We start from the raw sequence: 27,144 nt of genomic DNA, 5'->3' as shown, positions 1-27,144 counted from the left end.
CTGTACCCCCAGCCCTTTTTTATTCGGTTATTTTTGAGATAGAGTCTCACATTTTTGTCTGGACTGTCCTGGATGGTGCTCTTCCTACTTATGCTTCCTATATAGGTGGGATGACAGGTGTTTAATACCATGCTCAGCTTTTTTGTTGAGATAGGAGTCTGGCTAACACTTTGCTGTGGCTGGCTTTGTACTTCGATCCTTCCAATCTCCACCTCCTGAGTAGCTGGGATTAAAGTCATGAGCTACCATACCCAGCCTATTTTTTTTAAAGACAGGGTCTCACTGTGTAGCCCAGGCTGGCTTTAAACTCAGCAATCAGCGATCTTCCTGCCTGGGCCTCCCAAGTTCTGGGATTATAAGTGTGTGCTGCCATGGCTGGCTCACAGGTTGAGGTTACTTTATGTAATGATCAAGGAGCTAAGACATTATGCCAACCAATACCATAGGCAAATTCTAGTCCTTGAAGGCTAGACACTTTGCTTTAGACTTTGTGGCAGGTTACAATGGACTGCTGCTGGTTTAAAAGGTTCTTAAAGAGACCTAATATAGCTTCCTCAGAAAAGCACACGAAAAGATTCACAGAACGGAACATGGGAGGTGCAAAAGGATCAGCTGGGAGCACTGTGTGGAGCAGCCCTGTGGCTGCCTTCCTGGTCTCATTTAGTTTAACAGAGGGAGGAACAAAAAAACACCCAGGGGACCTGATTCCTCACTGTCTACAGTCAGCTAGTGACAGTTACCCTTTTGAGAGGTGCAAAGGAAACCATGACAAACTGCTTTTCTGGGGTGGCTTTGTGAGGGAAGGTGGTTTAAAATTGTGTTGTTTAAGATTGTTTAAATCAGAGAAACCCATCCTGCACAGGATGGAGAGGGAAGACTATCTAGATCAGTGGACTTTGTGACTTTCGACTCCAGTACCCATGCCCTTTGATCCCAGTGTTCCTAAGATTTGTCAGTTCAGAAGTGATAAAGACAAGACCTGTAGTCCTAGCAGCTTCAACCCTGCCCTCCCATACATCTTTTATTGTCCCTTTAGTGTTTCATTGTCGTGTTTCACTAAGTCCAGGCCAGACACAAACCCCCTGTAGATTGTACAGAACTCACCTCATGGCATGTCCTAGATTCAGTCTCAATTCTTTCTTTAGATAAGACCACTCAGACCTCTACCTCTCAACTACTGTGAGTGCTTTTCAAAGACCTGTGGTGTTTAGAATACCACCTCAGCAGTTCTCTGCAACTACTTTTAACTAGTATTTACCAAGCATTTCATTCTCTGCAGTTGTCTAGGCCTCCATGAGTAGCAATGACTCTTGAGCTCCTAGAAGCACACACTGCCTGGCTCACTGGTAATACATGGCAGAACCTGTTTATTTGGAGCTTTGGCAGAAATGCCCCTGTGGCCCTATGTGTTCTGGGCAGAAAGATAGCCCTGTAATTACAGGTCACATCCCCATTTTGCATTTAAAGGCACCCTTACTTTTGGTAGCCCTTTTGGAACACTCATGTTCTCAGTTGAAATGCCTCCATATCTTCTCCCAGTAACAGCTTTGGTATCTGTGATTCTTAAATAGCTCCATTCTTAGTAGGCACAGAGAATAGTGAAAGAAACTGGCCTTTTCCCTACACTTCTCTGGGAAAATGTGGCCTACTGAGATATGAACCAAGTCCTCTGTGCACAAGTAAACTCTTAAGTCCATGTTCTTCAGGGGCTGCAGCAGCTGTGTCCATGACCCCACCTCCATGTTTGCAGGTATGTGGGGTGTTTTTTGGGTGGTATCTGTAACCAGAGAGCTTCCCTGTAACAGAGAGAAGGGCAAACAAGAGTTCGCCACACTCCAATATTTAATAGCTATGTGACCTTAGGCCATTACTAAATTTTTCAGAGCCTTAGTTTCTTCATCTGAGCAATTCGAGCATCACACCACCTTCCTTGTACAGTGGAAGAATTGAATAGGACGACAACTTTGAGGCACCAATGTAGTTATTATTTGGTGATAAATGTTAATTCTCTTCGTCACTTCCACCTGTTGGACAACAAAGAACATAATATTTGTGTTAAATTTCAAGGTGTGCTTCTTGAAGGCCTGCTGCACATGCTTGGCACTAGACTTCGCACTGGAAGGTACTATTAGATGGTAAAGGAAATGAAATCACCTTTGCACCTAAGAACTCATCCGTGTTTTAAACTCTAAGCCCTCAGTTAATTATTAGCTCATAGTTACCCCCTGAGGTTGAGCAGTACCTGAGCAGCTGACAGGGGCCCTCTTGAGGAGAACCAACCTGCCTCATCCTGCAGGTGGGGAATTTTGAGGGGCCAAAGTGTACGCAGTTGGACAGCTTAGGTAGTTGATAGGGTGAAGAAGATGATGAAGGAAAAAATTAGACTTCCTCTGCTTTCTCTTAACCCTTCTCTACCACTCTCAAGGGAATCATGATAACATTTGTTAACATTCCCAGAGTAGCCTGGCTACATAGTTCTGCAGTCACCCTGCCATTCTGGGGATGGAGGTGGGGGACAGCTGTGGGCTTTGCTTTGTATTTCACTGTACTGGGAAGTGGGTGGCTTTAGCACTGAGTGACCCAGGCCTGAACTCGGAGCAGTAGGATGTACAATATCTTCTGCCTACCTCTTTTAGCAGTCATAACCGAGTGAGGGGAGGGGCCCATTCCAGCCTGTTTCCCCAGTCCCTGGGTTGTGGGAATAAGGAAAGGTGAAAGAGTAACAGGCCATTTGTCATCCAAGAGCAGCCTGGACTGAAAAGAGAAGTGGGTTAAAGGGGCTGGCTTATTGCTGAGCTGGAGCAAGGAGAGAGAAAAGATCTATCCCCCCAAAGTGGTCATCCTACCCTGTTTTCTGCCTGCCCCTCTCCAAGTATTCAGAAATTTCTCAAGTAGCCCTTTATCTTTGCTTTGCATAAAGCCTTTGGCCTACTTCATTCCAAAAATTAGAAATAAGTGTTTAGTTTGCTGTGTGAAAATAAATGTAAAAATGAATCAAGTGCCTGTTAAGGGCCCAGCATGATACAGGACACTGTCCTGTGTGTACTTTTATCAGTCTGCTTAAATGTTCCATGGAGCATGGACATGGCTGTTAAGTAAGGCTCAGTAGCAACAGGCCAGTTGACAGGCTGCAGTACAGACTCTTGGACCAAACCCAGGTTCATCTGTCCGACACTTAAGACCATGCTCTGACCCAATGTAGCCAGATCCTATTAGGTAAGGAGTATATTTTCATGGTTACGTAACAGTTTAGAGAATAAGAGATATATCCTGGAGAAGGATTCTTCTTGCTGTTATTGACACAACTCAATTCAGAAAACATGGTGGCTCGTTGTAATTAAAAAACAACAGAATCTACACATGCCCGAAATATTGCAAGCACCACAGCAGTTTCCTACTAAGCATCTACTGTCTGTCAGGTTCTATGCCAAGCACTGCCCTACAGTGTAGGTGGATGGTGGTTAGTAAGAAAATGGAAGGGCGACCTTTGAGAAAGTAATTGCAGAGAGACAATATGGTAGTAGTTTGTAGAAAGGAATGAAGGTGTTATGGGAACACAGAAGAAGAAGAATAAAGCTACTGCTTATTGAGCACTTAGTGTGAGACAGACCAGGTACTTGCTCTGCATAATTGTGATTAATGCAGAACCATGTGAGGTAGATACCTTTTGAATATTCTTGTTACAAATGAAGAAACAGGAGTAGAAGATCTGCCCAAGACTGTGCAGTGGGAAGTATGAAGCCAGCATGCAAGCCGGATATCTAATTCTGGACCTGTGCTGACAAACTGTCCTATGCAAATTGTCTCTGGCAATGCCTGAGGAGGTATCCTGGAGCAAGCGGCCTTGGAGTTCCAGCTAACTCTGTGTGCTTTTAGGTCAGGGATCCAGGCCAAGGAGAGGAACAGTACTTTTTTTCATAATATCTAAGGACTTTTGTGGCTCTCTCCAGGTGATAAGAGCTTCCATGTTTGGGGCTATAGCGGAAACACTCCTCTTTCTTGTTGTCCTGGAGGCTGTGAGGTGGAGGTAGTGAGTGGTCCAGTCCTAAAACAGGATGGACAGGCTCTGGGCTAGATCCATTTGTCAATTGCTAATGTCCCAGAGCTGGACTTGGACTGGGCCTCTCTTAGGAAAGTGGGGAGTAGAAGAGGGATGTTGAGAGGAACAGCCTAGGACTGGGTGGTTTCTCTTGTGTTCTTCCACCCCAGCACCAGTGTCACACCCTGAGAAAGGCTTGAACTACTGCAGGCTGGCCCTCCCTTCATCTCCATCATGTGGGAAGTTCTCATGAGAAAAGGGATCCTGGCTGGACAATGGGCTTCCTGTCTGACTGCTGGGAAGGTTGCAAATGACATGAAAAATCGTCTTGATTCCCTCTCACTACAGCTTGTTACAGACTTTTGACTCTTCAAGTGGGGGTCAGGAAGTCAGGAGGCCAGAAGAGCCATGCAGAAGCAGCGTGGCTCTCTCCTAAGTAGTGGGACTTCTGCCTGCTTTCCTGCAACTACTGCAAGCCTGTGACAAGAATCCACCCCAGTGAAGGGGTTCCTGCATGGATAGGAGCTTTCTCAGCCTTGCATGCCCTGCAAGACTTTTGATGAGTGAACCTCAGAGAGGTGGTGAGGCCATCCAGCCAGCCAATTTTGGACAGATTTGCAATGTCAGAAAACACCTCAGTGCCTCCATGTACTGAAACTAAGGTCCAAGGAGACCAGTGTCTATAGGCAGTTCCCAGATTGTCCTTGTCACTAGAATCTGTTTGCTGAGGCTCTCTTGACAGGTTTAGGGTATGGAAAGAAAAGTCAGGCTCCAAGTCTCTCCTCTATGTTCAGTGCTATGGAATGGAAAGCCAGCCTTCCTGAGTTCAAATCTTGACTGTACCACTTACTTGCTGGTAACCTTATGCATTTGTTTTAATTTCTTGCTTAATTAATTTGCTCATTCATATTATGTTATAAGAGCATGTTTCTTACAGGATTTTTGTGAAGATTAAAAGAGCTAAGAGCTAGAATAGTGCCTGGCATATGGTCAATAGCATGAACTGTTATTACTGATCTTTCAAGGAGGCCTCAGAAGAAACCTTTTGACCATAATTACATGGTCATTTTTTTCATTCTGTTTGCATTTTCTCTAATTCCAGCTTGACTGGGAAGCTTTTTTTCATCTTGACTGAAGAACATCACCTTCCTTTGAACAAGGCATTTAAACATAGGTCTTGGGAAAAATCACTCAGTTCTCTTGAGCCTTATTGTCCTCATCTGTAAAATGGAGGGGGATGGAGTACCTGCTTTGTGTAGAGAGAATTTGGGAAAGTGTTTAGGACAACTAGAATGCTCCCTGTTTGCAGTAACTACTGTTTTTCTTGCTTTATGTCCAAAGCAACAAACATATTCACACACCTTTGCTCTCTGTATTCCTCTTGCCTTTTTTTCTGGCTCGAACTCTTCAACAAACCACTGAGGGCTAGAAGTAGAAATTGGACCTTCATATTATCAAGAAAGGGTTTTGAGAACAAGCACATGAATAGTCCTTTCTTAAACAACCTTAAGGAACTCTCAGTGACAAGTGCTATCTTCTTTCCACATCTACTCATTTTGGGGGTTTTTTTGGACCTGATCTCAGTGCATAGTCCAGTCTGTCTTTGAATCTACAATCCTCCTGTCTTAGCTTCCTAAGTACTGATAGGAGGGTACCACTATGCCCAAACCCACATCTGCTCTTTAACCCCATTTGCATGGCAGAATTTCATTTATGGCTATGTAGTACTCCATTGTGTTTACATACCACATGTTCTTTATTCATCAGTTGATGAACATTTTGGTTGTTTCCATTTCTTTGCTATTATGAATAATGTTGCAGTGAATATGGGAGTTCAGGTATCTTTTCAAAGACTGTTTTCATTTCATTTACATGTATATCCAGGAATGGTATTACTGGATCATATGGTAGTTCTAATTTTAATGGAACCTCCATACTATTTTCCATTGATTTGCTGACATTTTCAGTTTATGAAGGTTTTATCAAAATATAACCCTCTGTTGGGTTAAATAAAATACTTTTTTTTCTTTCTTTTTTTTTTTTTTTTTTTGTGGTACTGGGGCTTTAAGCAGGGCCTTCACCTTGAGCCACTCCACCAGCCCAATTTTTTTGTGAAGGGTTTTTCAAGATAGGGTCTCACGAACTATTTGCCTGGGCCAGCTTCGAACCATGATCCTCCTGATCTCTTCCTTCTGAGTAGCTAGGATTATAGGCATGAGCCACTGGCACCCAGGTAAAATATATTATTAAAGTTAGCTTCACCTGTTTCCTTCTACCTTTTTAATATGCCTACTAGAAAATTTAAAATTACCTCTGTGGCTGCATTATATTTCTGTGGATAGCCCTGTGCTAGTATGTGATTTCCCTCCATTTTGTCCCCCTTTCTCCCCTTAGTTTTTGCTCCTGTTTCTCTTTGTTCTAGGCTCTTACCCTCCTTGTTGCCAGATGAGTAAGATCCTCTCTGCCCAGAAGGACAACCTGGGGTAATAAAAAACCTCACATTTGAACACCTTGTGTCATATCATTGATTTACCTTAGAGCTGGCAGTGGATGTGTCTGTGTCCTCTGCAGATTATATGATCCTTGCAGGTACAGTTCTGTCACGTTTACCTTCGTAGCCATCCTTGAGAGTCTTGTGTAGAGAGGGCCCCCTCTAATTTTTCTCTGGAAAAACTAGACAACCAGGAGGACATTTACAGCTGTGGAGCTGGGGCTTGGGTCTTTCTGAGAGTGAGATTCCCAGGAAAGCTTCTCCATGGCCATCATTTTTTTCAACACCTTGATCAAATACCTGCTTCTCTGTGCCTCGTTGTGTCCCAAATGCTAACACACCTATATTTTAGTGTAAACCTATATTATATATCTACCTTCCCTAATCATCTCAAATCCCTTAGAGGCTTGGGCATGCATAACCCCCTTACTCCCCACACCTGGTTTTGAAAGGGGTTCAAGTATTTGTTCCTTTGTTAAACTGACCACTTGGACCTGAGGCCTTCCCTAGAGTTTGTTTTATTTTCCTGGTTATGGAATGTTATGAAAGTTTGTTCAGTTTTAATTTGCCTTTTCCTTCTGAAAGGCCGGACCCCCAGAACAACAGAAGCATAGCATAGTTAGGGTCGATGAGGGTTGTTGCTAGGGGTGTTAGGCTGAGGTGATGCTGATGTAGAAGACTCAACCAAGTCATTTTGCTTCTCTCCCATTTGCATCCTCACCACTGACTGGCTGGACTGTCACTGAATACCTACTTTGTGCGGGGCGGTGGGGGGGGTGCCCCCCCCCCCAAGGATTACCTCCCCTCCCTGGAGGGTTTAGTTTGCTGTGTGAAAACTCATCAGAGTCTGTTATATGCCAACACTTTCACTTATGCATTTTTATTGGTCGGCTCAAAAGCCTCATGCAGCTGGGTATTGCTGGTGAGTAAGGTGCAGTGGAGTCAGGGCAGTTGACACTGGAGGCCTGAGTGCCTATAGGAAGACAGTGGAATGCAGATTTTTTTTTTTCCCTGTAGTGTTTGGCTTTCTTTCTTTTCTTTCTTTTTTCCTCCTTCTTTTAAAAATTGTGTAGCATTGCCACATCAGATGAGTTCACTGTCTTTGTGGGATTAAAAACAAAGCTTGAAATTCCTTCTTCAGACATGGAACCTGATACGCAGATTGTCAACCCCCTCCCAGGACAGTGGCTCCGATAGCTACCGGGTGACTTATTCTTCCTTGATATTCTTCTCTTTTCCTGTTAACCCCAGGCATCACTGAGGGGATCCACTGCAGCACCTGCCTTTGGCTAGACTCTCCCACTCTGCTCTTTTAAGCTCTTGGTGTCTTAAAATGACCTTTCCTGTTTTGTTTGCTTGTCCTTCTTCTAAGGACTCTATTTTCTTCCTTGATCGTGGCAGCATCTCATAATGCTGAACCTGTGATACTCCAGTTTATTTCCTCTGTGTGACCTTCATTGTAAATATAAAAAGAATTTTTGCACCGAGTTTATTTTACCATAATCTATGGTAAAATCTAATTTATTTTAACATAATCTAAGGAGGCTCATCTACCTCCAGGCCACCTAAAATCAAATTTGTTTCCTCTTATAATCCTACCCTTCTTAAGAACATCCCTATTTCCTTTGGATGTAATATAAACAGTCAAGGTCCTCTGCAAGAGGTTTTCATCACTCTTCACATTATTAACGTTTTTGAAACAAATTTTCTTTATTAAAAAACTGGGCTACTTGGTGTTTTCTGGACTTAACCTACATTTTCCCACTTCTGTGCATTTGATTCAAACTACTACCTTCCTTCCTGATGAAAGGAAGCCCTGTCTGAGGTGCCACTTCCTCCCAGAGCAGTTCTGAGTCCTCCACACATGATAGTCTCTCCTGCTCTGAACAGCAGGAGTCACATTCTTTGACACATATTAGACTAAACCTGCATAGAGAATTTCTTTGGAAGGATGTAGAAGAAACCCGGGCAGTGCCTTTGGAGAGAGGAACTGAGTAGCCAGGGCACAGGAAAGGACTTAGCTTTTCACAGTACACTTTTCTTTTTGAATTTTATACCGTATGTATTTCCCATAAATTGTTTCTAGTACCAATGTTATTTAAATAACAAAATAACAAAAACCCAATCTATAAAAAGTTAGAAAATATTGGAAAGTATGTTTATAACTTCCACGTAGTGGAAGTGTTCTTAAACCAAACTGAAAACCCAGATACCATAAGGAAAACTATTTTTAAAATGTATGTGTTCATTTATTTGTCATACCCCTGTTTGGCTACAAGTGCCTGAAGTGCTTATCTTTTTGTCCTTCGGAGCAATGATTTTTACATGGTAATCAATAAATTTTAGTTGACTTGAAATTAAATTGAATTGCAAGTCATTTCTTTGTAGACCTTACTTTCTTCACTTATGAGTGCTAGGTGCCTTTCAGGGTCCTATTTGAAATTCTGTGGATTTGTGGGATTTGCAGGCAGAAATGTGCAGGAGACCTAGAATGTGCAGCCCTTCCCCTGAGAGCCTCTTTCCCAGTACACGGGCCCCAGTGCCATGTGGATCCTGCATGCTTGGGGGAGCTGCCTGGAGAGCTCAGCATTATTTATGCCCAGGAAATGAACCAATTAAACACAGAAAAGAGCTAGGAGTAAATGGGGAGGTCTGTGGCAGACTTACTGCCCTGAACAAAAGGGGGAAAGTGAAGGGGTAAAGCAGTTTGCTTTCCAGCTGTCTGAACAATTTGGCCACAGTTTTAAGAGCATCAGGAGCATTGTATCAGGATTCTGGGCCAGGTGGACAGTGGGGAGGCCAGAGGTGTCTTCCAGGGAACTGGGTGGACTTATTTGGGCCTATCTCCGAATTTCACAGAAGCTGCCAGACTTCTGGATTCCTCGGCACCTATCCCAGGTTTGTTCAGTAGTTTTTTTGTTTGTTTGTTTGTTTGTTTGTTTTAATGGTAGGGCTGGAGGTGTAGCTCAGTGGTAGCGTGTGTGCCTAGCTTATGTGAGGCCCTGGTGCCTAGCTTATGTGAGGCCCTGGGTTTGATCTCCAGCACCACCAAAGAAAAGTAAATAAGTAAATAAAGTGAAATAAAATGGTGTTTTCCCTCCCCATTTCCAATGATATGCAGCACAAGGACAGGGAGCCATCATCTCTTTCCACTTGTTGTCCACCCCACCCCCTGCTGACAGTGAGCTTGTATAATAGCATTCTAGGTTGCAGGGAGGTGAAACTGGGCAGAGGTTGCAAGGGCACATCTGCATGGAGTGTGGTCAGTGGGGCTTGTGGGTGGGAGCAAACCAGAACCTTATCTTGGACAGCCAGACACTGCCATATGATTCCCAGTCACTCTAGGCTTGTTATAGATGTCTGTGTGATATTCAGGATGAGGGTAAGGCATGATCAGATAAATTGATTTTCCTTTGGTCTATCTTGCATTTGTAAAGTGTTTGGAAAGTTGAAGGTCATGGGTGCCTGGCCATCCTGCCTTCCTCCCGGTGCAGCCTTCCAAACAATGATTTCTTAGTGCCCCAGTGGGCTCCTCCTATTTTGACTGGGCACACCCTGCACTGCACTTCTTGAGCTTCACTTCTGTAGTCCATCTGGGGTAGAATGAGAGGCAATCCTACTCTTCCAGCTTCTGTGATAGCTTATCTGGACCAAGGTCCCATTGCACCAAGGCCCTGCTTGTCATCTCCCCAGTTGATGAGTTTGAAAGGGTGAAGGGGAGGTGATCTTGACATATACACCCCTTACAATCCCTTCAGCTCATGGGACAGTTATGAGACGTCAGGGTAGAAGCAGCCCATGGTTAGAATCAGAAGACCTGACTTTGGTCCCAAGTTGGCCCATCACCTTCCCTTAATATTGGCTAACAGTCACTCATCTTCGAAGGGGAAAAATTATAACTACTTCACAGAATTGTAAGGACAAATAAATCAGACAGGAGGTGAATGTGCATTTAAAACTAGACCATCCTATCTAGATGAAGAATGTGGAATTTACTGTGGGATAGAGACAAGTGATGCCCATCAGAGGATGGAAGGTGCATGGGGCTTGGGAAGCCGCCAGGAAAGCCATCAGAAATCCTCTCTGAGGCCTAATGCACATTTTTATTATACCATGGAGTCCTTTCTGGCCTTGATGTCAGAAACAAGCTACTACTTCCCTCTATGGGTTATCAGTATTTTATCTTCTCGCACCCTGCCTCCTTGTGTCAATGGGTTTTATTAGAACCAGGTCCCAATGGCAATAGGTGCAGGACTTTGTCAGAGTCCACTGTTTAGTTCTGGATACAGTTTCCTTAAGGCATGGTGGGGAAGAAGAAGGGAAGTGTTGCAAGTGGCCAGTCTTACCTGCTGTTAGCAGACTTCTGTGTTACTGGCAACCTGAATTCCTGGGTTTGGTCAACAGCCTTTCCAGGGAATGGCTCTTTGCCCTTCATATGTTTCTTGTTGAGGTCTTCAGAGCTGTGTCACTGAGAAGGGACCTCGATTGAAAGCCTCACTGTGGTACCACCTCTCTGTCCTTCCTGTCTTCGCAGTGTGTCCCCTGCCTCCGGAGCCAGAGAATGGTGGCTACATCTGCCACCCCCGGCCCTGCAGAGACCCCCTGACAGCGGGCAGTGTCATCGAGTACCTGTGTGCAGAAGGCTACATGTTGAAGGGTGACTACAAATACCTGACCTGTAAGAATGGCGAGTGGAAGCCAGCTATGGAGATTAGCTGCCGTCTCAACGAGGGTCAGTCTGCAAGTGAGAAGGGGATGTTGCCTAGGTTCTCCTTTCTTCCAACTCCCAGGGAATGGTCATGCTTCCTCCAGAGTGCTCTTGGCTGTGCTGCAGTTCTGTGGCCTCACATCCTTTGGGATTGCATGTCTTTGTGCAGTTTCTCCTTTGTGATATTGGGGTTGCTGGTATGTGTCACATTTCATTCCACTGAGCAGCTCCATATCTTTACTGAGGCATCTGCCCTGCTATATAAAGTACCTTTGATGTTCAGGATCTCTTGTTTGCCTAGCCAAGTACTGGTGACCTTTGACTGTGTTCTGCTAGTACAATGCTAGCACCTTCTCTAGTGTCTCTTTCATTTCATTTTTCCTTGAATGGAAAGGGACTGTTTTGTTACGGAGCTACAGTCCAGCTGGACAGCAGCCCCCTCTTTCCTCCTGCCTCTTCTTGTCTTGCATGACAGGAAAATCCAGCTGCCTGAAGGGAAGTATGTGTCGTATAGTCAACTTTGTGCTTCACACTTGGACTTCAAAACCAGAGCATATTTAACCCATGACTCCATGGAGGATGGTGGGAACTAACCTGAGATTTACAACAAAGGTTGAGGCTTTCAGATAAGGGCATGGTTGATGTTCACCAATGTGCTACTGAGGGTGGAATTAGAGTGGTTTATAAAGGTAAGAATTCAGGGCTAAGTGAGTGTAGGTGTCAGAAGAACCTCAAAGGATGGAAGTGAAGAGGATTTTTATTATTGTTATTCAGCAAACAGTAGAGGGAGCTGTATCCAGGAGTACCATGTGTACATAGGCTGCTTTATGCAATTTCCCTGAAAAGACCCAACTGTAGGGGTGTCTGTATGGCACTGTGTAGGGGGCATTTGATCACATAGCTCTGGGGCCCATGTATTGTGTGTTGGTACAAAATGCTTCTGGCACTGGCTTGTTTCCATAGACAAAGAAACCCACACATCACTCGGGGTCCCTGCACTATCCATAGTGGCTTCCACTGCCAGCTCCGTGGCGCTCATTCTCCTCCTCGTGGTGCTGTTTGTGCTGCTGCAGCCAAAGCTGAAGTCTTTCCACCACAGCAGGTGAGCCCAGTGCTGCTTTGAGGCAGGCAGCAAGCATCCTTGTGGGGCCAACTTTGGACTGACTGGGAGGCTGATGGGATACCAGTCTGTGTTGGTCTGTGTCCTGGGGAAGCAGAATAGAGGGCCCTGACATGTGTTAAACTCCTGCATGTACTTGCATTGTGCTTGTTGCTTCAAATACATTACCTTAATCCTCAGAGAAACACTGCAGACAAGGACACTGAGGCTCAGGGAGGTTGTGTCATTCATACAAGGGCATATCCTAAACCGGTTCAACTCCAAAGCCATTTCACCTTCATCAGTGGTTCACAATGTGGTTCCAGCAGCAGCAGCATCACAGAACTTATTAGGAATGCATATTTCCAGGCCCTTCTCCATACCCTCTGGGGCTACGGCCAAGGTTGGAGTTTATAGCCCTGCAGGTGATTCTGATAAATGCCCATGTTTGTGAGCCATTGTCCTGTGCTTCTGCTTTCTAACATAGGTGTGACTGGACCTCCCTCCCCCAACATTGATATATTTGATTTGGCATGCAACTCTGGCATCACTGTTTTATAGAGAGATTTTCAGGTAGTTTTAAGGTACAGTGAGGATCCAGAATCACTGCACTGTATTATAGAAGAAATGGAGGGAGTGGCTTTTCTTCCTCTTGTACTCTCCTTTTTCCAGTATAGTACATTATCTTTGAATAGCCCCAGGTAGGAGTAAATGAGGTGGTAGAGGTGTGGGGGGGTGGCAAATGGCAGGGCCCTGATGGGAGTGGCTCTGAGTACATCCCTGATGGTGGACTTCTCTCCTGCACTATCTTGCCCTCTCTGTTGGTCCTTCATGCCTTAGAGGAGTACATCTTTTATATTCATTCACATCCCTACATCAGTCACTGTCACACCACATTCTGTAAAATACTCCCAGTTTGGACCTCACAGACAAGGACCATTCTAAGTTTAATCTGTGTGCAGTGTGTGATTTTTATTTTGTTTTATTTGGAGAGAGAGGATAGCAGTTAATCTTAAAGGTTGTTAATAGAGTAAAAAAGAATTTGAAGGAAAGTGTTTACTTGAAAGTATCAGCTGTTTCCCATGAAGTCAGACCTATCTAATCTGCATTTCATCTAGCTTTCAGAGTTTTAGTTCCCCTGTAGTTAACCAGTAGGTCTGTTAAAAGTAACCAGTTGATTCTTTTTTGTCTGTGGAAGATTTGCTTTTTGTTACGGACGCCATTTAAATATTATACCATGTGCATGTATTATTTTTTTTTAACCACAACAATCTATTTTGAATAATAAAAGGTAGACACATACCAGGTATACACACTGCTTCCTATGCCACATTGCCATCAGAATTTCTCTCCTTCCAAAACCTCTGAGCACTTTTCAGGATGCTTCAGTTTGTTCATTATTTGAATTGGGCAGCCAGGTTGTATCTGCAAGTATAGGTAAGGAACTTGAGAGCTGCAAACCATAGTTAAGCAATGACAGTTTGGACTTGATGTGAGGAGCTGAAAGGACATAGCCTCACTTGTTTAGTGTTCTTGGTGAAAGCTAACTTACATCCAGTTCTGAGGAAACAGTTAGATACACTAATAGTGGAACATACTACAAGATAGCTGGCCTGGACTCTTTGAAAAATATCAGTGTCATAAAAGAAAAGCTATAGTGGGATGTGCTAGAGATGAATGGAGATAAAAGAGACAGGAAACTAAATGTGGTGTATGATCCTTAATGTGATCCTGAATGAAAACAAGAGACCACAGCTGAAATGGATATATTTGTGGGTAGTTCAGGAAATATATTTTATAGTATTATAACAATGTTAAATTTCTGGTATGTGTTGATGCTACAGTTTAATGGGAGATAAAGTTCTGGGGAAGCACACACACTAAATAATATCTGAACCATACTTCCAAATAGCTCAGGGCAAAGATATGTGTATGTGTGTAACAAAAGTGATTCCCCAGCCAGGCATGAAGGTACATGCCTGTAATCACAGCACTTAGGAGGTTGAGGCAGGAGGATTGCAAATTCAAGGCCAGCCTGGGTTATGTAGTAAGACCCTGCTCAAAATAAACAAAAAAGTGATCCCCAGAAAAGGTGTCTGCATAAATAAATCTCATATAATATTGAATAAAAAAAGCCAGAGACACGCATATCTATACACACAAATTTGCCATGTATCCCATTCGTATAAAGATAAACAATGTATTGATCTAAACTGTAGTGTTGAAGGATTCATGTTTTAAGTAGAACAACTGTTAAGATAAAAAGCAAAAGCAAAAGGAATGGTCTGGCACTGTGAATCATGCATGTAATCCCAGCTACTTGAGAGGTGGAGATAGGAGGATCAGAGTTTGAGGCCAGCCTAGGCAAAAAGCTAGTGAGGTCTAACTCAAAGAACAGCTGGGTGTGGTGGCACTTGCCAGCTACAAGGAAGTGTAGGTAGGAGGATCAAGGTCTGAGGCCAACCCAGGGCCTCAGACCTTGATCCTTAAAATTAGCTAAAGCAAAAAGGACTGGGAATGTGGCTCAAGTGGTTGAGTGCCTTCCTAGTAAGTGCAAAGCCCTAAGTTCAAACCCTAGTACCATCCTATTCCACTGCACCCCTCAAAAAAGGAAAGGGGTGATGATTTCCATAAACTCAGAGTGGTGATGGTAAGGGAATAGGAGTGACTGAGACAGACACAAAGGGTGTCTGGGCTATGACAGTGTGATTCTTGACCTTGGTAAGAGTTATGCACCAGTTTGCCTTTGGAACAAACAAGTGAACTGTATGTGTTCTTCTATTTGTTCTTTCCTATATTTGTGTTATAATTCATATATAACAAAATTCTTCTGCTTTTCCAGTCCCATTTCAAGACTACAGGGCCTCCCTCTCCCTCCTTCCCTCTCCTCTCCCGTTCATCTCTAACAGCTCTATGGAAATAAAATTTCTTTATTTAAATGATTTTATTTTTGATTTATCATACATTAATAATATGAGAGAATTTCACTGTAATAATTCTGTATACTCATATAGTGTACCGTGAACAAGTTCATCCCCTCCATTATATTCCCATTCCCCCCTCTCTCTTCCTTCTTCTTTCAGTGTTTGGTGCACTTCATCATGCTGTCTTCTTGTGTATATATGCTGCTTACTTCCATCCTCTTCACCCCTCAGTGTTCGTTCCTTCTCCTTCCCACTGATCTCCCCCAGACTGAACATGCCATTTCTAGACCTTACAAAGTGCCCACTTAGCAAGCACAGTGAAATGGTTTTTAGAATATTCACAGTGTGCGCCTCCATCACTCTCACTCTACCTGTGCTGAATGGATGGAGTACCTCTGCTTCTAGGTCTCTAGGTTCTTAGTTTTAGCATAAGAAGTTAGCATAGGATAGAAGTTTGGGTGCCTGTGGTACCCACAGGTTAAGAACACAGTCTCTGGAAATGGGTGGAACTGGGTTCAGTTCCCAAGTCCATCCTTTATCACCTTTGTGACTGTTGCCAAGTTTCTTAACTTCTCTGAGTCTCAGCTGCATTCTTGGAGAATCTCTTCCTGAAATGGCTCAGGTGAGGATCCAGTGTGGTAAATATTTAAATCACTTAGCGCTATGCCTGGCACATAGTAAGTATACAAAATTGATGCCTTTTGTTGGTATTACTTATCTGTTTGTGTGTTTATTATAATTCTTCCTTTCTTTTTTTCCTCTTCTGATCTAGGCGTGACCAGGGGGTATCTGGGGACCAGGTCTCCATCATGGTGGATGGCGTCCAGGTTGCACTACCTTCATACGAGGAGGCTGTGTATGGCAGTTCCGGTCACTGCATGCCGCCTGCTGACCCTAGAGTGCAGATTGTGCTGTCAGAAGGGTCTGGTTCCAGTGGGAGGAGCCTGCCGAGGGAGCAGCAGCCACAGGGCCAGGGAGCCTGCTCTTCTACCAGTGGAGAGGATGAGGCCCCTGGCCAGTCAGGACTGTGTGAAGCCTGGGGCTCCCGGGGCTCAGAAACTGTGATGGTGCATCAAGCAACCACCTCTTCCTGGGTGGCCGGCTCAGGGAACAGCCGACTGGTACATAAAGACACCACAGACTCAGAGAACAGTGACATACAAAGTCTTTTATCCCTCACATCGGAGGAGTACACAGATGGTAGGTGGTCTGTGCTAAACATAAATTATTAGGTGTTTAGAGTCCTTGCTGAGAGTGAGGAAGGACTATGGGCCTTTCTAATAATTGGTGTGTCTTTGGCAAAGAAAGGTAATGCCCAGGGTATTAACCTATAGAATAGAATTTCACCCTCAGAGTGCCAGGTAGGGCTTCAGGCTCTCTGTAGGGAGACTTTTCACTGTTGTATATGAATTTAGACAGTTTGGAGTCTCTGAGACTATTCATGACTACAGGGATGTGCAAAATCAAAAAGACAGCTAGGTAAGAGTAGGAAAGGGGCTGTCCTGTTGTTACAGTTTTTATGTTCCTGAAAGGTCAGGAATGACAAGAAGACCTAGGGGCCTATTAGAGAGAAAACTGGAGCCTGTCTCTTCCAGAGAAGACAGCTTCTTTCTTCAAAACAAGAGTATGCCAGGTACAGTGCTCCTTAGTTTGCTTATACGATCTCAGTTAAACCTCACAGTGATTTTTGAGTAGTAGGTATTTATTACTGTCCCCACTTCACAAATGGGGAAACTGAGGCCCAAGAAATTTAAGTCACTCACCCACTGGTAAATGACAGAGCTAGGATTTGAAACCAGGTGACTCTGGCTCCATTTTTAACCCTGCAGTACAATGCTGCCTCCCAGGTAACTCAGTTCCTTTGTGGCAAACCAGCCACAGAATGAAATTACTTCTTCCTGATAGTCTGCCTTTGCTGAGGTCATGAGAGTTTACTCTTGGGCTTGAGTCTGTCACTTTAAAAAAAATATCTTCATGCATAAACACTTTCAGCAGGAGCAGGTTATAAAATCAACATACAAAAAATCAATAGTTATTTTTTAATTTTCTTTGTACTAGAGTTTGAACTCAGACTCACGCTTGCTAGGCAGGGACTCTACTGCTAGCACCACACCTCCGGCCCATCAGTAGCTTTTCTATACACCAACAGTGAATAGACTGAGAAGGAAATCAGGAAAACAATCTCACTCACAATAGCCTCAAGAAATAAAAAAAAAAAACCTAAGAATAAGTTAAACAAAGGAAATGAAAGACCTCTACAATAAAAACTATAAATCACTGAAGAAAGAAGTCAAAGTAGATGGAAAGATCTCCAATGCTCATGGATCAGCAGAATCAATATTGTGAAAGTGGCTATACCACCAAAAGCAATATGTGTTCAGTACAATCCCCATCAAAATTCCAATGACATTCCTCACAGAGATAGGAAAACCAATCCTAAAGCTCACATGGAAGCACAAAAGATCTTGAATAACTAGACAATCCTGAGTAAAAAGAATAGCGCCGGAAGTATCACAATACCTGACTTCACACTTGCTACAGAGCAATAGCAATGAAAACAGTATAGAACTGGCTCAAGAACAGATGTGAAGACCAGTGGAACAGAATAGAAGACCCAGAGATAAATCCTTGGAACTACAGCCATTTAATTATTGACAAAGGAGTTCAAAACATATGTTGGGAAAAGGACAGCCTCTTCAACAAATAGTGGTGGGAAAACTGGATATCTACATATACAAGACTGAAACTAGATGCCTGTCTCTCACCCTGTACTAATATCAATTCGAAGTGTATCAAGGATCTTAATGTAAGAACTGAAGCTGTTAAACTACTACAAGAAGGAATAGGAAAAACACCAGAATAAAAACACTAGGCATAGGCAAGAACTTCCTTAATATAATAATGATAATTCAACAAAAAAGAGAAAGGATTGATAAATGGGACTGCATCAAACCAAAAAGCTCCCATACAGCAAAGGAGACAGTGACTAGACTCAATAGCCTACAGAGTGGGAGAAAATCTTTGCCAGCTATACATCTGACAAGGGATTAATAACCAGAATATATAGGGAGCTCAAAAGGCTAAACTACCAAAGAGTCAATAACCCAATGAATAATTGGGCAAATGAGCTGAACAATTTTCAAAGAGAAGTACAGATAGCTAATAAATACGTGAGTAAATGCTCAATGTCCTTGGCCATAAAGGAAATGCAAATCAAAATGACATTGAGATTTCACCTTACTCCAGTCAGAATGGCTATCATCAAGAACACAACAACAAATGATGGCGAGGATGCAGGGAGAAAAGGAACTTTCATATACTGTTGATGGGAATGTAAATTAGTACAACCACTGTGGAAAGCAGTATGGAGGGTCCTCAGAAAACTAAAAATAGAACTACCATATGGTCCAGCAATACTGCTTCTGGGCATATATCTGAGGAATGTAAGTCAGGATACAATAGAGACTTTTGTACATCCATGTTCATTGCAGCAGTATTCACAATAGCCAAGCTATGGAAACAGCCCAGATGCTCAACAACTGATGAATGGACTAAGAAAATGTAGTATATATACACAATGGAATATTATTCAACCATAATGAAATTGTCATTTGCTGCTTAAAGGATGGAACTAGAGATCATCATGTTAAATGAAGTAAGCCAGGTTCAGAAAGACAAAGGTTGAATGTTTTCCCTCATGTTTGGAAGATAGACCCAAAAAGATAAGAGTATACACAAATACAGACATGATTTTATATATACACACACACATATATATAACATGTCTGTACTATTGGGACTGGTTGAAGGGACTAGGGAGTTAAGGGAGAAGAAAAGAGAATGATACATTGCATCTGTGTAGGAAGATGGCATGACAAAATGCAATGAAAACTGAATAATAGTAAGGGGGAAAAGAGTAAGGGAGAGTAATAGAGGGGACTAATTGGAATAAAGTACAATATAGTCATGAGTGAAAGGGTGGGCATTAGTGGTGGGGGGAGAGTAAAGGAGGGTGAATATAGTCGATGTACCTTATATACTTTTATGGAAATAGAACAATGAAACCTGTAAAGAAATAAGTAAAATCCTGTCATACCATGTTTTAAAAAGAAAAGTATCTTCATGGAGATGGAGGTGCGGTTCTAATGGGTAGTATACCTGCCTAGCAAGCATGAAACCCTGAGTTCAAACCCTAGCACCTCCAAAAAAGTTAAATTTAAAAAATCTTCAAGTGAAATCCCAGTGTAATTTATAATGCAGCACAAAACCTAGAAGCTTCCTTTAGACAGTGACACTTTCTGTGCTTATGAGGTCTTCCTGTAAGAAGTGCAGAGGAAACTAGGTATCTGCAGGGCAGAGTACCTGTCTACAGATTGGAAATTCTTGAATGCAGATCGTGTTTTTTGTTTCTTATCAGCAGCTTGCCTTCTTTTTTCTTGGTTGACCAAAGACATAAACAAGGGAACATTGAATAGTTGACCCAGGTTTGGATGGTGAAACCAGTGATCCTCCTGGACAGTCAACCACGTATATTATGGGTCTGACTGCACATGGCAGCTCTTATCCTCCCAAAAGTCCTGCTTATACTTTTCCTCACTGTCTTGCTTTGTTCATGTCTTGAACAAGCATTTTTTTTTTTTTGAAACAGGGTCTCACTATGTATCCCAGCCTGGACTCGAACTAATGATCCTCCTGCTGAGTCTCTTGTCTCTTGAGTGCTGGGATTACATGTATGTGTCACCATGTTCAGTTTGAACATGCATTTTTGAGAACTTGTCTTGGGCTTGGTGCTGGATGAAGCTTCAGGAGTGACACAAAGAAACAGGAAAAGTTTCTCTGCTGTATGGAGTATCATATCAGTTAGTTGGAAAGATGGTGGGGCCTATAATAGTAAAATAATGGAACCAAGAATGATAGGGCTAGCCAGGTGTGGTGAGTGCACACCTTATAGTCCCAGCACTTAGGAAGCTGAGGTGGGAGGATCATAAGTTCATTGAGGCCAGTCTGGGGTACATAATGAGGTCCTGACTCAGTAATAGATAGATAAAAAGATAGATAAAAATAATTGAAGTGTTCACATCATAATGAGGGAGCTCAGAAAACAAGACATGTAGGTTAGTGAGCCATGCCTGAGCTGTCTGGGACTGAAGTCATAGGAAGCCAGGAGCTTGAAGCTCAGGTCTAGTGTACACCCCCCCCCCCGCCCACACACACACCCTCCACTGACACATGAGAAGTCTGAAACTCAGAGAGGAGAAGTGATTTGCGCAGGGTCACACAGCTAGCAGCTAGCTTTAAGGAGGAGGTAGGACTTAAGCAGGGCTTTGTAGCCTTGTGGGGTGGATTGGGGAGAAATGCAAGTGACTAGATCAGTAGAGAGGAAGGTTCGTGTTCATGGGACCAGAAAGAGTTTGGATACCAAACTGAATATTCAGATTTTATCACACAGGCAGTAGGAGAGATGAACTAGAAAGGCCTGAAAAAGAGACAGAATTTTTGGCTGGAAGTATATGAATAGGACATTTGATTTGTTTAAACTATAGGCTGTGTGGGCCCCTGCGGTAGGATCCAAGAGTGCTGCAGAGGACCCCTTTGGGTAACCAGTATGCTTTCCCTCCTTGTCTTCCTGCAGATATCCCACTATTGAAAGAAGCATGAGGGCTACTGCCAGCCTCTCTCCTCTCTGCGAGGATCCTGTCTGCCCTTCCTCCCTCCCTTTGGGTTGGAGCACCCTGTCCTCTTCAGCCATCCCACCTGGATACCTGAGCTGCCACTTGTGTATCTGTGTGTCTCTGAAGGCCTGCAGGCCGCCTTGCTGGAAACTCAAGGAAGATTCTCGCCATCTGCCTGCTAGACAGCTGGAGGAGCTGGCTCTTTGCCTGGCCCAGCCTTCCCATCTGTCAGAGACATATTTGAATGTGCTGGATTGAGCCCTTTCTTTCCCTGAGCCTCTGGGTCCCTTCCAGCCAGCTCTCTAGCAGCAGCCCTCATAGCTGTATGGGCCTGAGTGCTGCTGTGTTTACTTGTGCCTTCCCCTACCCTGTCCAGTTTCCCTGTCATGCAGGTGTATTGCTGTCCAAAAGCCTTAGTGGCTGCTACCACCTGCATACAGGCTGGGCTAGGGGCTGGCATTGCTGCCCCTTGCAGGAGCAAATACAAGAGTGAGCTCTTGAGGCAAGAGTGGCTCTCACTGGAGCAAGAGTGTGGGTCCTTGGGCTTGCCCTGTGTTGATATGGTGGCATGATTCCTTGACTAAGAATGGAGGATTTGGAAAATCATGCCAAAGCCATCCCAGCATCCAACTTTAAAGCTCAGGTGCAGGCTCCTGGCCCTGTTGAGAATTTCCAAGAAGCATCCAGAAGATCCCAAGGGAGGGAAGGAAGGTGGCTGATAATGATTGTCTTCCTAATACGCAAGTTCTCACTTCCTGCTTCCAGCATTGGCCACCTTGGCCTCAGTTTTTCTGTTCCCTGGATAAAGGGGAGTTGCATGCTGCCTCATAGGCTTTGTCCTAGGCAGCTCTGGCTTCCTTGCTGCCCTCAGGGCCCTGAGATTTGCTGAGATGTCGCTTAATGCTCATCTGTACTCTGGCAGTCTGAGCAGGTTGCCCCTTTTGGGTTTGTGGTGATGGAGGAGAGGCCAAGAGGCACAGACCAAGTCCCTGGGTGGCTGCAGGCAGCTCTAGCCCGATCCTGAGGATCCTCCTCACCACGGTTATGTGCCTTAGTAACTGTGCCCAGGAAGTAGCCTGCTGCATCGCTGCTTTTCATACTTCTCCCCTTCCTCCCTTCCTGTGCCCCTCCGCATGTCATTGCTGACAAACCACTCCTTGTCTTCCTTGCACCTTGGAGATCTGGCTGAGAACCGGACTCCCGTGCTCCTGGCCTTACTGCCTGAGGTGGGCTGATGGGTGCCTAGCAGCCTGGCTCCCAAGGCCCCTTTAGACTGAAGCCTGGAGTACAGGCCCTGTGAGGGAAAGCCCTGGTGATGGGGGGCAGGGGTGGGGAGCTGCTATGGCCTTGCATAGAATGGAAGCCAGGCTGGGCAGCTGAGCTTTTACCCAACAACTCCCATCTTCAGAAGACAGTTGTGGCATTAAGGAATGTTCGCTTTTGCATTTTTTTCCCCTGAAGCACTGGGGCTGACCCTGTGCTACACCTGTGCTCCTCTTCTAAGCCTCTCTGGGGTGGTAAAAAGAATAAAAAGCCCAGTGTTTTTTCAGTACCTGACCTAACAGGGTTAGCTCTAGGCATGAGTGGCCTCAAAGACGGGACTGGCTTTCTCCCAGCCCACCATCCTCTGCCTCCACTCTCACAACGCACTTTACTTCCTGCCGCCCTTGTCTTCTTTCCTCTCAGGGTAAGGGCAGTGCCTGATGGCCACTCCCACATGTCCCCCATCCAGACATCATGTTTGCTGTGCCCAAAGTCCAGGCAAGCATGGTTGGTTGGCTAGGGAACAGGTTGCAGAAGGAGCTGGAACTATTAGGCTGAAACCTGAGGGAGATGAGACACCTCCCAGTGTTGCTGGCAAAGCTCATGAGGGTGAGGGAGGGTCTCAAGAACCCCAGCCACTTCACCACACCTGGCTCTCATTCACCCTCACTAGTGCCCTTTCTTCAGGAAAAGAGCAGAGAGAAGTGGGGAAATGGGGCTGGAGCTTCATACAGCTGAACCTTCCACTTTTACTCTACTCTTCCAAAACCTGCACTCTGTTCTAGCAGTTTTGAAATGGAAGACCCGACCATTTTCTGTCTCCTTACTCTGGGTTTTGTCTCAGAGTTTGCACTTTCTGTTTCAGGGGTTTTCAGCGACATAGGTGGCTGACTTGGCCCTGGGTAAAATAAACAGCCTTCCTTTGCCTGGTGCCTCCTTCCATCTTGCCATGCATTAACCTGCTCTAGGGTTCAAAAGCCCAGGTTCAGCTACCTGCTAAAGAAGTAAGAAGGTGGAACAAGCCAGCCCCACTCCCCACTCCTCCTCCTGTCACTGGCTTTGAGGAGACTGTTCCCTGGGTGCTTACGGGCCTGTGCAGGCATAGCTGCACTGCTGCTAGCATCTGTGACAGCTTCTTCCCTTTGTTTCTTTTTCCCTCAGAGCCATTTCTTAACCACCACCCACCTAATGCTGTTTCTGGGGCTTTTAGGGAGGGATTGGGGCTCTACAACTGCCTTGAGGTGGGGCCTGGCTAGAGCCAGTGCCAATGGCAGGTAGCAGGCTGCTGGGAAAGAGCAGGAGGCAAGAAACTAGCCACAGCCCCGTTTTCCTGGGCTCATCTCCAAGAGCATCCTGCAGAAAACTTGTCCAGGAGAGGTGGCTAGCGCCAAAGGACTTTTATAAAGGTGTGTTTGGGGGGGAGGGTGTTGTTTGGTCTTGTTTTGTTCTTTCCTTGTATATCTGAGCTGATTCAATGCAGGTTTTATATCCTTGTGACTTGCAGTCACATTCTATCAACTTTCAAGGGCCAGAATATGGTGGAAAACACTTAAAGTTTCCTTCCCTCCCATGCCTTAGTTTAGCAGATAGGCTCTATATTTTGTCATTTCTGTATTTCACGTGCTGTGCTCCTGTTTCACTGGGTGTGAACTGTGAAATGGGTTGAGTCCTGGCCACTTTGTGAGTGTGTTTGGTTTTATGAGGCATTTCAATGTACATTCTACAAGCACTCCATTTGCAAAGAGAATTTAAGCTAATACTGTCTTCTGCATTTATCTTGCCCTCCTCCTCCCACCCCCAGCTTTAAAGTTCTGTGGAGACGTTGGGTGGCAAAACAGACAAAGGTATACTTTTCCTGCTTCACAAGTGGTGGCACAGGGATAGGTGGTGCTTGGCCTTTTCCCTCCCAACCTCATTGGCACTCTCAAACCACTGGCACCATACATAACAGTGTTGCCTCCATTTCTGGGGAACATCCATACATACAGAGTGGAATTTACTGTAGACATTTCTAGATCCTTGATTTTATTTCTTCTTCTCCTTTCTCAAAGATCCAAAAGGAACTAGAAAGGAAGTGGGATACAGGCTTCACAGCTTAATTCCAGCTGTGCTTGCCAAGGGCAGTGAGACTGGGGGCTTCTCTCATGGTGCCTGCTGGGTTTCCTGCAGGCCTTGGGGAATGTTTTGCTTGGCAGATATTTAGGCTGAGTGGTATGATAGCTGGTTCCCTAGAGAGAGAGGTGGCAGGCTCAGCTTTACTGGGAAGCGGCTCTTAGTTTCCAGTTGAAAAATCTAATAGAATTTTTAACAAACCTCCAGTGTTGATCCCTACCAAGCAGCAGAGCTATCCAGAGGGGCTGCCAGGGCCAAGCTCTCAGATTGCCAAGCAGGAATGGGAGATGGTTATGGTTTGTGAGGTAGCACCCACACCTGCCCTGGTTTCTTAAGGTTATCACACCACTATGGGATCCTTTGCAGAATGGTACTTGTACGATGGTTTAAAACAACACATGCATAATTAACTGCAGGATGTCACTCAATCAGTTTGGATTTGCTTTATTTTATTTTATATATATATATTTTTTGGTATCCTGTACATTGCAGTGGGTGTGAAGATAGTATTTTAATATTTGTACAAAGTTTAATTTAATTTTAATTGTTCTATGTATATAACTGCATTTCTAAATAATAATAATAAAAATTCTTATGAAGGCAGTTGTGGAAGATGTGATCCTTCCATGAAACTTTTGCAGAAACTCTAGATTAAAAAGAGTGAATGTGGGCCAGAACTCAGGAAGGGGCAAAGCGTTAACTCTGGGGGAGGCTGCCTGGCAGGAGATGGAGGAGACAGGACCACCAATGTCAGTGGGAATCCACTGCCTCTTGTTCCAGTGCTGTGAGGGTGCCAACCACTGAGCACTGAGTGTTCAAGCCGGCCCTCACCAGTGAAATGAACATTGTGTTTTGGGCCTACAGGCAATGTCAGACAGTCCAGGCGGACAGGCAGCTCCAAAATGTGCCGTGATTGATAGATCAGGGATATACAAGGCAGGGCAGGCAGTCAGAGAATGCCTCTGGATGAAATGACATCGAAGCTGAGATGTGAAGGGCTAGTGCAGAGACGCTAAGCAGCAGGACACTACCTTTGTGTAGGTGCACATGGAGCAAAGTCCACATGTGGTGAAAGAAACCAGGAGCCTAGCATATGAGCAGCTAAGGGAAAGTGAGAAAGCCGAGGGAGGAGGTAGGAACTGGAGTGGGGCTTTGTGGCATTTAAGCCATGTAGAACATGTTAAGAAATGAGTTCACAGAATAGCAGGTTTTGTTCATAAGAAAAATGAGAAGGAAAACCCTATTTCAATGACAAGCAAGTCTCTGTCACTGGACACAGGTGCAGGTTAGGAATGCTGGCCCCATACAGGCAAGAAAGGAAAGTCCGTGCAAGAGAGACTGTTGATGAAGGGTCATCCATGGGGTTGTCCTCTTGTGATGACAGGTGAAAAGGAGCAAAGGAAACCATAGAACCTGCAGAGCCGCCAGGGCAGAGGGCTGTCTGAAGTATTTGGCTCAGGTATGGATGGATGGTGTGGGTGGAGAGAAAAGGACTCTTCTGCCCCTTGCAGAACCCCCACCTCCCACTTTGTAAAATAGAGACCTACAGATAGCAACAAAAGTAGTAACCATCTCTCATTAGGTCCTTCTCAGACTACTTAAAAATATTTTTACAGACACAGAAGTAATACATACCCATTTCAGATAATCTAGAATGGGAATTAAAATAACCCATAATGCCACTGCCTACTTTTAATGTATATATTTTCTCTTCTATGCCTGTGTATATTTTCCTTTTATAAATGATCACTTTCTCCTTTTTGCACAGTATTTTGAAATCTCAGAAAGCATGGTTTGGTGATGTTTCTCAAAAGAGGAAATGAATTTAATGTGATTGAAAAACAAAGGTATAAAATATCACTTTAAAAAATCATTTTAATAGTATTTTATGTGGTTTTTAAAAGAATCACCTGTATCATTTAAATGGCTGTATGTAATATTGATAATTGGGACTTTTAGATTATCAAAATTCTTTTCTTTCCTTAGGATAAGGTACTGGAAATGAAACTGCTGACAAGTTGTCTGATTTAATGACTTGATATATCTCAAATTGCCCACCAAGAAGTTACTCCAAATTATGTATTCATTAGCAGAATGGTCATTCTCTTTCCCACAATCTCACTAGCACTGGGAATTGTGATTTAAAAAAAAAAAATACACCAGTTGAAAGACTCACTTTTTTCTCCATTATTCTTGATTTTTTTTTTTTCCGGTACTGGGGCTTGAACTCAGGGCCTACACCTTGAGCCACTCCACTAGCCCTTTTTTGTGTTGGGTATTTTTAAGATAGGGTCTCGTGAACCATTTGCCCAGGCTGGCTTCAAACCATGATCCTCCTGTTCTTTGATGCCTGAGTAGTTAGGATTATAGGCATGAGCCACTAGTGCCTGGCTGAAGTTGAATTCTTAAAATGTTTGCTCACTCTTGTAACAAAGACATCTTGAAAATCACAAAGTCCAAGTTTGAGATGAGAAGACAAAACAGTGATTCCTCTTTCTCCTCTCTATTCAATTCACACACACAAATTGTGTGTGTTTGTGTGTAAAACCTGCAAGCTGCTGAGAATAAGGAAGCTGTTAACCCTGGGACTTGAAACAGAATTACTATTACTAACATAGGTTTCCCAGTAGGTTTTCATTTCTACTTGATGAAGGGAAAGCATGTTTTGACCTTGGACATTAAGCTCAGTACTGTCTTGAAATTTCCTTGGGAAAATTAGCTAAGGTTGGTTTGGATTTAGAAAATAAGGAGCTATAGACACCAAATCTTTAGAGCATGTATATGGGTGTGGTAAGGGTGCTTGGGCTGGGAAAGGAAGGACAACGAAGGGAGAAGC

The 27,144-nt window shown here is 44.1% G+C and overlaps 1 protein-coding gene across 9 annotated transcripts in view; it reads left to right on the top strand.

Moving 5' to 3' along the window:
* Susd6 (sushi domain containing 6) overlaps positions 1-26,484 on the top strand; it is a 97,971-nt gene extending 71,487 nt beyond the window's left edge. For 6 of the 9 annotated variants that reach the window (XM_074067688.1, XM_074067691.1, XM_074067690.1 and 3 more), the window contains 5 exons: positions 9,390-9,428; positions 11,065-11,274; positions 12,202-12,340; positions 16,034-16,461; positions 20,894-26,484. In XM_074067688.1, coding sequence (XP_073923789.1) covers positions 9,390-9,428; positions 11,065-11,274; positions 12,202-12,340; positions 16,034-16,461; positions 20,894-20,919 — 842 coding nt within the window. In that variant the 3' untranslated portion in view covers positions 20,920-26,484. The remainder of the gene's footprint in view (positions 1-9,389; positions 9,429-11,064; positions 11,275-12,201; positions 12,341-16,033; positions 16,462-20,893) is intronic. The other 3 variants (XM_020163153.2, XM_074067694.1, XM_074067695.1) reach the window with 3 other exon arrangements.
* Positions 26,485-27,144: the final 660 nt, after the last annotated feature.

The sequence above is a fragment of the Castor canadensis genome, chromosome 3, assembly GCF_047511655.1.
Source record: "Castor canadensis chromosome 3, mCasCan1.hap1v2, whole genome shotgun sequence".
NCBI classification, from domain to species: Eukaryota; Metazoa; Chordata; class Mammalia; order Rodentia; family Castoridae; genus Castor; species Castor canadensis.
This window is presented reverse-complemented; position numbering and strand designations above follow the sequence as displayed.